The 9,956-nt window shown below is 24.9% G+C and overlaps 1 protein-coding gene across 2 annotated transcripts; it reads right to left on the bottom strand.

Annotated features, from left to right (window-relative positions):
- Positions 1 to 1,156: 1,156 nt before the first annotated feature.
- On the bottom strand, positions 1,157 to 9,025 carry LOC129619072 (sodium-independent sulfate anion transporter). 2 transcript variants are annotated; one of them, XM_055534154.1, is made up of 8 exons: positions 8,905 to 9,025; positions 3,444 to 3,696; positions 3,164 to 3,390; positions 2,701 to 2,921; positions 2,304 to 2,631; positions 1,975 to 2,237; positions 1,718 to 1,903; positions 1,157 to 1,658 (listed from the first exon to the last, which is right to left on the bottom strand). In XM_055534154.1, exons 1-8 carry the CDS (start codon positions 8,909 to 8,911, stop codon positions 1,302 to 1,304), a joined length of 1,842 nt encoding a protein of 613 aa, XP_055390129.1. In that variant the 5' UTR covers positions 8,912 to 9,025; the 3' UTR covers positions 1,157 to 1,301. The 2 variants fall into 2 exon arrangements, with proteins under 2 accessions (XP_055390129.1, XP_055390130.1); XM_055534155.1 differs by lacking the exon at positions 8,905 to 9,025 and adding an exon at positions 7,086 to 7,194.
- Positions 9,026 to 9,956: the final 931 nt, after the last annotated feature.

The raw sequence follows: 9,956 nt of genomic DNA, 5'->3' as shown, positions 1-9,956 counted from the left end.
CATTTATATTAAGGATGAGTTAGAAATTTTGTTTGGTAACGATAATAAAATAAAATTTATGGTCAAACTTACATAACTGGCTTTTTGACTGACTCTCTTATTTTTCATAAAATTTTTAAGATTTCTTATTTACCATTGTTTTATAAATATTCTCTGATTTTTAATTATTACAAAACTATACTAATTATTAATAATCTTTTTCTTTTCAGGTAAGTTATAAACTAATACATACAAATTGATTGTAAATACTAAATTGTAAGTATATACATGCATAAAATTATTAATGAATTTCTGAATAACCGACTCTGATAGTAAAAAAACCTTAGTACATCAAATTAAAAGCATGCAAACTCTGTTCTGTTCAATTGAAATCAACTGAAATGTTTTGAATTAAAATATTTAATTTGAAATTCTAAAATTGAAATTTCAAATAAACGTTGACTTTAGCAATGGTTTAGATTAGACAATTTCTAACAAGATCTGAAAGTAATATTTGCTTGAGTTTAAATTGATTTTTTTTTAAAAAGAAGTTCTCTGTCAGGATTCATGAGCTTCAAATGTTCAATTTTTAATTGCAAATTAACTGAAATTTATTTCCAAGTATATTTTTAGTTAACCTTTAATTTATAGTCACTCCAATTTTTGATATTCAATTAATTTTTAATATATTTCACAAAAGATCATATTCTAAGTAAATCCCTTCAAAAAAATGTTATCTTTATTGTTTATCTTAGATGAAAGCAAAATGAAAAAGTTCCGGCTGCAGTGTAAATTTCTTAAAAATTTCCAAATACGAGTACTTGCTTAAAACTGTGCATTTTTCATTGATTAGTGATTATCAAATGCAATTTGTTCAAAATGTAAAAATTGTACCCGCAACACAGTTTTGAAATGCTTAAATGAACAATTTTAAATTGATTACACTTTCGTATTCCAAGTTGCATATAGGATTTCGTTTGTGCAATTTAATAATTCTAAACAAATAGTAATATCTTTTTAGATTCTGAGTTACATTTTCAACTTAAATTATTTATTAATATATTATTAAAATCAAATTATTACAATAAATAAAAATATTTTATTCTATACTTAAAATGATTCAAAATAATAATGACTATCAAAATATTCAAAAACAAGAACTAAGAATTTCTCACAATACATGTTAATCATTTAAGAGATTCTCTTAAAATTATATTTGAATAAAGTGTTTGTATAATTGTTCATTCTTATAATATAAAAATATTTAGCAATTTTCTTTGTTCTAAAAAAACGAACAATAATGTTAAATTAATTTAATACATTTATACACAACTTCTATCTGATGACTCATTTGATATTGATTTTCTGGAGAAAAGAGCTGTCGTCAGCTTCCCTGAACAGAATTTAATATTTTGACTGTCATCCAAATATTTCTGTAATTTATTACGCATATTATGTATAATTAACGTTACATCATGTGCATTCAGTTCTTTCGCTAACAGATTAATTGTTTTAATTGATGTATAATCTAACTGACTGATTTTATCACAATCTACTACAACTGGATAACGATATTTTGAGGCAAGGCATGCTTTATTTACTTTTAATCTTAAATAATCTATTGCTGTGTAGAAAATTTCTGATGAAGGACGAATATGAATATACTCGACTTTATCAATCTAAAACAAAAAAATGGGATATCAAATAAAAGTTTTGAATTTAAATTTTTTAAATTTACCTCTTTTATATGTATAACAATTTTTGGTCTTGCCAATTTCATTAATAAGAAAATTATTGATATTACAATACCACTTAACAAACCAATTTCAACACCAAATGCCAAACTTATAACAAAACAGCATAACCATCCAATAAAATCTTTTTTACTCTTTTTATATAAACGCAGCGCTATTTTTAAATCCATCTGTAATGAAATATTATGAGTAATATACAAAATTCGCAACTGAAACTTTTATAATCGAAAATAATTCTTACCATAAATACAACCGCACATATCAAGACTGCTGCTAATGTTGTCTTTGGTATATATTTGAAGAATGGTGTAAATAAGCTTAATGCTAATAAAACTAATACACCTGAATAAATTCCTGCCATTGGTGTTCTAACCCCACTTGCATTACTAACAGCCGATCTAGTAAATGCTCCACAAGTTGGTATTCCTCTAAAGAATGATCCGGCAATATTGCATAGGCCTAATGCAAACATTTCTTGTGATGCATCCAAATTTCCGTCGGCCGCTGTAATTTATATATCAAATTTTTGAAATTTCATTTTGAATAAGTTTAAGAAAACCAAATTTATACCGAAAGCTTTAGCAATTGCAACATTTGCCAACATTCCTACTAATGGTACGATTATTATTCCAGAACCAAGTTCTCTTAATATATCTAAGAAATTGTATGTGACACCATCATGTTCAATTGTATATGGTGGTAAAGAAAAACTTGGAACACCAGATTCAACATTTCCAGACAATTTTATGGGTAAATTTTCGTTCTCATAAATCTGAGTCAAGTAAAACGCAACACCAGAAGCCGCAACAACACAAATAGCATTTCTCGATATGCTAATGTACCATAAGAACTTCTTTAGCACACGTCGAGATTTATTGATATTCAAAAGATTCAATTGCTGTGAATAATTTGAATTAAATTATAAAAATTTTGTATTCATAATTCTTCTTTTGTTTTAAATACTTACTCGAAGACTTAATAAGAACACAATGCAAGCTAATCCCAACAAACTGTCCCCTAATCGGGTCTCTTGAATTTGTGCAAATAATTGTATAATAGTATCTGCAATATCTTTTGCTGGTATCCTGATACCCAATAAATTTTTAGCCTGAGAAACAATAACGATAAGAGCAGTTGCTGATGTAAATGCACTCGTTACTGGATCCGAAATAAAATCCACAATGAAACCTGAAATTATAATTGAAATAAAGGTCATTATAATCATGAACTCAAATTATATAGCATTTTTTCGTTGTGGTTAATAAACCCAATTTTTAATTGAAGTTTTTAATGATCAAATACTCTGAATTTGGAAGGATGAAATCATTCGATACTGAATTAAAATTCATATCATATTATGGTTTCTAAATTCTCCAAAATGATTATTAATTTAATTTATGCGAGAAAATTATTATTTTTCATATTCTTACCAATATTCAATAGACCCATTACTAATTCAACAATTCCAGATAAAAATGCTAAAATAACAGCAAATTGTGGTGGTTTATTGTATGTGTATTGTAATGTTAATAATGCCATTAAACTTGTTGGTCCAATTGAGACTTCTTTTACAGTTCCAACAATAACATAAACAAATGCACCCATAAAAGCTGCATAAAGTCCATATTGAGATGGTAAACCAGCTAATGACGCATATCTATTCAATAAAATAATTTAGAATGTGTTCAACGAAATTTATTCTAAACTTACGCTATACTTTGCGGAATTATAGTTAAACCCAATGTTAAACCTGCAATCAAGTCCGAAATTGCAATATTTTTGTCATATTTTCCAATCCAATTTAAAATATTAATACGTCTCTTAAAGACACTCTTTTTTGGTGGTTTTTCTAGTATTCTTGATTCACCACTATCACTAGAATCACCGGCATTACAATTTACACCAAGTCCAATTATGTGGGGTGATTTTTTTTTATTCGGTGTTAATTCTTCACAATCTGACACTAAAATTTAAACAATTTTGTATAATCGTTATTATTAAATCTTCTAACATTAGGGGCAGGTACAGTACAATTAATTTTTGATAATTAATTACTTTTTTGATTAAATTATTCTTAAATAATTTCATATTCTCTACATTGATTCATATTCTCTACATTTATCTACATTGATAAGCACAATCTCCTTGATTTAAGAGATTCATTTTTATTTCTCTCAAATTTACACGCATAACTCCTGTTAACTAAATGTAACTAAAACATTATTTGGGATTAAAATTTTTCAATTTAACAGTTTTTCTGAAACACTCACTTGTGGGTGTTCAAAAAAAATTTTTCTTTTATTTTTTGTTTAATTTTTCATATTTCGGCTTCGCAGTTCCCGATAAAGCGATTGGAATGAAAATTTACTTCGGAGTTCGCAATGTGGATGCAATAACTCCGAGAAAGTGTACTATTAGAAGGGATTAAATTTTATATAGGAAGTTTTGACTTTAACAATTAAATTTCTACTATATTTTAAAAATTTTTATATCAGCTCTCACCCGAGTAGATTTACCTATAGCACATGAGTAAATTCGTATGTGCATGTTCTCATTAAATTCGTTTCTAAAATGGATTTATATTTACTTGTACTTCAATAAAAATTCATTAAAATCATTTCATATCTTGCAAAAATTTTTCTACTATTAAATTTTAATATTTCTAAATAAATTTTAGAAATAAATTTTAGAAAATTATTATCACGTCACTTCAAGTGATGCTTTTTGGGAAATATTGATTTTAATAATTTTTTTCGACCGACAGATGGTCGAAACCGATACGACATGAAATGTTATTTGTTAACAAATTATTTTGCAAAATTTTTTCTTTGACTTTGAACTTCATTTTGCAATCTTACTTCCAGATAATTGTTGGAAATTTGCGATTCATAAAATTTTACCACGTGAAATTTTTTATTGACGTACGTGTAATAATGGAAAAATTTAAAAAAAATTTTTTAAAAATAGAAATTTTTTTCTTATTTATTTGTAATTTTAATTCAAATATAAAATATTTATTTAGTATTCAACTTGGATGAAAGTTCGTAACATTTGTCAACATTTTTCCATTATTTAATTTAATTTATTTAATTTGTATAAAAGCATGTATTTATAAACATACATTACACACAAACGTACATCCAAATAATTACCGTACACAATTGATTTATAACAATAAAGCTTCGTATTAAGCTTCTATTTCTCTCACACTTAAGTGAGCTTTTCTCTGAATTTCGCACGAAAAATTACTGCTTTTGTTTTATTTTTTTTTTTTCAAATTATATGTCTTAACAATGGATTAATTTTATGACAGTTAATATGTGTGTACATATAAATGTATGCACATAAATCTATTTTGACACTATCAGAAAATTTTAATTTGAACAGATTTTTTTTCTGTATTCGTACTTAATTTTCTTAGCATTATTTAAGGCTGCCACATTTTGGCACACCCCCTCACAAATAAGAGTAATTAATTTTTACACAACTCAGTCAGTTGCTTCACCGAATTGTCAATGTTTACTCAGCTATTTATAAACCTGTTATAACTGCTTGTTTGAAGAAAGCCACACTTTTTGAATGCTGTTGTCCGTAAAGAGGAATTTGATGCGCACTTGAAACGTATGATTTTATTTTTTGATCATATTGACGCTTTATATATGTAAGAATATTAAAAAATCTTTAAACTCATATAATTTCTTATTTATGTATATTTAAGCCCTGCTTCTTGCATAATAATTATATTTAATTCTTAGGTAATAGCAATATGTACCTATAGAACATTCAAAGTTTATTGTTTATTTAAAAATGTGAAGTTTTTCATAAAATTTTTCCTAGTTCAAAAAATGAAAAATTCAAGAAACTTTGGAATTTTCTAGTACAGAACTCTTACTCCTCTTTGTCTTAATATAGCGTTTAAAATAGCTTTTGTAATGTATGTAAGTATTTTGTTTGCGAACCTCAGTCGATTTTTAGATTTATTATATTTGCCAAATTAAACTATAGTCCAAATGATTAAAATCAAAAATTTCCGAAGATTTTTTAATTGTTATTTTATGCTTGTAGCAACTCGTTTTGTTTTACTTTGTTTAAAGTTCGAATTATATTTGGATTTTGTATGATTAAAAATAACAAACCAAATTCAATAAAAACGAAAAGTGTAAACTTACAACCAATCTCATTTCTTCACTTCAAGTAATGCTTTTTCGAGAATATTATTGATTGGGAACCGAAAAGAACAAAAAAAAGAGAATGTGAAACATGTAGTGTAGTACATATTACCACAATTTCAGAATTGTTTGAATTTTAACATTTATTGATATAAAGACTCTTGATTTTGGTTCTCTTGAACTCTTTATATTCAAACCATCTCTTTTGCAGAAATGTTTCATAATTTTATAATTTTATTTTTAGTATTGTGAGTTTTAGTCCAAAATTACTGCACCCTTTTAATATATTCAAAACTAAGAAGAAATTAAAATCAATTTATGTAAGTACAAAAAGCATTGGTTCATAACTTGTTTTGCTAGAGGAAATTTAGTACGAACAACACATTTACAACAAATACAAATTAGTTTCAATTAAACGGTAACACTATCAGCATGTGGCAAATTATCAGAAAACGATGTTTTAGCTTTAAATAATTTATTTTTCAAAGTATAAATTCAAATTTTGAAATTCAGAGTATAAAGTAGGAATGTATTTACAATAGGTCCCTTGTAAACCGAAATCGTTTGAAATCAAAAATTAATATTCTAACTGTTATAAGTGTACGCTCTACAAGTCTATACTAATATGATATTGTAACTTCAGCTCATTATAAAATTATTGATCGTTTGGTCATAAATTTGATGTGAATTGACTTAAGAAAAATTTAAACTTAAGAGTTAACTGATTTGTGTATGAGAAAAAAAGGGTTTAAATCGATTTTTTTAGATCAAATTAGATCGAGTACATTGCAACCTACATTGTACTATGGTACGGTACCATTCCTTAGTATCATCGGACTTTTGTAAAAACTAGCGCGAAAAAAATAATTTTAAAATATGATAAATTTAATAACTCATATATTTATTAATTAAAAAGTTCAAATACCGATATTGATATCAAATACTTTGTATGAACAACTAAGTCACAAAATAATGAAGTTGAAATACTCTTATGTTTTAAAATTTCCATAACATTTCATATACAAACGTAATATGAAATAAGTGTGTCTGTCACGCGTTTAAATTTATAAAAAATTTGATATTTCAATAAATTTTAATCTTATGAATGCTATTGATAATTTAAGGGTACTCATGGGTATTCTGAATTTATATAAAAAATATTTATGAATTTCACTGTACTCACTTTTTGTATTAAATTAAAAAAAAATTTTTTTGAATGGTTATTTTTCACTTATTTTTTATCTAATAATTTTATTTAAAAATACTTGTTTTAAATAATTTTGTAATTTAAATAATCACAAGTTGACAGATTTTCGTTAACTAATACTATTTAGTTTTTGATTATAAATTAAAAATTTTTATTGTAAAAAAAAATTTTTAATTTTCTTTCGATTAAGTATAAAAGCGTAATGAAAATCTTTGAACTAGTGGGAACTTTTAAATATTAAAATTAGCCAGAAGCTCTTGATAGCATATGTAAACATAATATCATTAGTCTACAATGATAACCAGATAAAAGATTATTATTTTTCCTTATCTCATAACTGTTATGTATATTAAATATACATAGTAGATTAATTCTTTCTTAACGAGCCCATTATTCTTACGTATGTTCTTTTCATAATATCGAATGACTTTTAACTACGCTTCTAAATTTAATTTCCTTCATCTTTTCCCTCTCATAACGTTATGATTTCTATGTGTTATTTTTAGTATTTAGTCTTGTTATATCTGGCTGCTAGGAGATTATATCAGATACTCTTAAAGGGTATGAAATATATTTGCGTTTTATTTATGTGCTTATAAAAAGTTTATGCAAAATATTTATTATTCACTTTGATATTGTATAAGGTTAAATTGACCTTTAAAAATTGAATTTACCCTCCATAAAGAAAGTTACAATAAAAAATTAAAAACAATTTAAATAAAATAAGTTTATAAAAAAGTTTTTAATAGTAAAATAAAAAAAAACGTCCGCGTCATTTTACCAAGAATATCTTTTTCAACCAATTGAATTTTCGCCCAGCCTTTTCATTCAATTATTCTAATGTTACACAACATTGTAACATTATGCTCTATACAATATTTTGGTATTATGATGACACTATATTGCACAACTGACGAATGTAGTTTTGTAGTTCAACACAGCACGCAATTTCTAATATTCCTTTTTAAATTTTACAAACTTTCATTAATAATGTGAAAATTGAGAAGTGTACCTAAAAAAGAGTACCAAATTTTTTACAAAAAATTCTTCTTATTTTAAAGAACAAATATACCACGTGAGAACAGAAGTGAGAACGATTAGTTTAAAAGCAAAATTTTCAATATCAATGAATCAACCATCTCAATTTCATATAAGAATTTTGCTCTCTTAAAATTAGAGTTAATCAAAACTCTTCAAATTGTTATACACAATTATTTATTTACAAATAATAATTGATATCGTATTCTCAATAACAAATACACTTAATTACATAATTTTGGAATTATTAAAAGCACTTAATGAAAATTAGTAATTAATTGAGAAAAAAACAATTCAATTTTGGAAATAGGTTATTAAAAAAATTATCATATTATTTCCCTTGTCTCAATCAATACCTAATTGTAACTGTCTACTAAAGATAATTGTTTGTATATGAAAAGGCCGGACGAAAATTCAATTGATTCAAAAAGATATTAAATTTTGATTTTGAAAGTCATATGATCAGACAAAATATTTGTACAATTTAAAAAATTTATTAAAATTTGGCTTATCTAATGAAATATTGTGTTTTTTTTTTTGGTTTGAAATTTATTTAGTATTTATACTTTAATTTATAACAATTTTTATACTACTTCAAATTATTTATTAATAATGCTTAGTTACTGTTCATTTGAAGTTCAATGACTTGTTTTTTTTTTATTAAATTAAACTCGAATGATTCTCTTATCATACAAAACACTTTATAATTTGTATTATTTTACCAAAAACAAAAAAGAATTATAACTTTAGAACTCACTCTTCATTAATTTAATGTCAGTTGGGCTTGATGCTTCCAGCTTTTTTGTATACAAAATGCAACCACTTTTGTTATAAATAGAAGAATTTAAATTTTTTTTTGTATTTTATTTTTTTATTATATTATGTGCCAAGTGTAAATAATTTAAGAATTTTAGCAAGTAAAAAATTGTATGCAAAAAAAAAAAATTAAGAAAAAATTTAATAAAATTCGGTTCAATTATAAAACCAACTCGTTAAACAATTAATTCTAAAAGTTTAATGATTCACAATCGTAGCCAATCGGCGAATGATTAAAACAAAAAATTTAATTAGGTTTAAAAAAGACCAAAAAAAAAAAAGATTAAAATATTAAAACTTAAAGAAAGTTAAGAAAGCATCAGTAGCCAGCTAAAATTATCTGAATGCAAATATTATTCATTTGTGATAAGAGATAAACGAGATTAAATTGTATAGCGTTTAGTTATCTGAGTGTATAAAAGTTTTGAACACACACATCATTTTTGTTCTGTTCTAAAAATGGGATGCAGACCTCTTCTTTTTTTTTTGTTTTTTGGATGATTTAATACTCGTTTTTTTAATTTTTTTTTGTGTTGTTTTTTGAAGGGCTCTTTTGTTTTTGTCGCGAGTATTTTTGGTCTACTGGGTTGACAATGTCAGATATGATAATATTTTCTTAATTTAAATGCTATTTTTATCTCTTTATTGTATTAAATAATTTAAAATTGAAATTTAATAATTATTCATGTGGCTATACGCAAAAGATATTGTCTTGGTAATGTTTACACTGAAAAAAAAAACAAAAACTGATGTGCACGTAGCATCTATGACGTTGTAGTTTTTTTGAATGAACTATTCAAATATAATATGAAATTAATTTATAAGAAAAATGAAAAATTTTTATTTGAAGATTTTCAATGAATTCTAATTTTATAAAAAATCTTTGGTTTGGGACTCATTTCTGATTTATATAAGTCTTTAATAAAGACTGTTTCCTATACCAATTTGAAGCGTTTCTTTATAATTATTAAAATAAACGCTTCCACTTAAATA

This window comes from Condylostylus longicornis, unplaced genomic scaffold (genome assembly GCF_029603195.1).
Source record: "Condylostylus longicornis isolate FDR11 unplaced genomic scaffold, ASM2960319v2 ptg000010l, whole genome shotgun sequence".
NCBI lineage: Eukaryota > Metazoa > Arthropoda > Insecta > Diptera > Dolichopodidae > Condylostylus > Condylostylus longicornis.
Note: the sequence above shows the minus strand (reverse complement) of the source record. Positions and strands in the feature narration are given on the sequence as shown.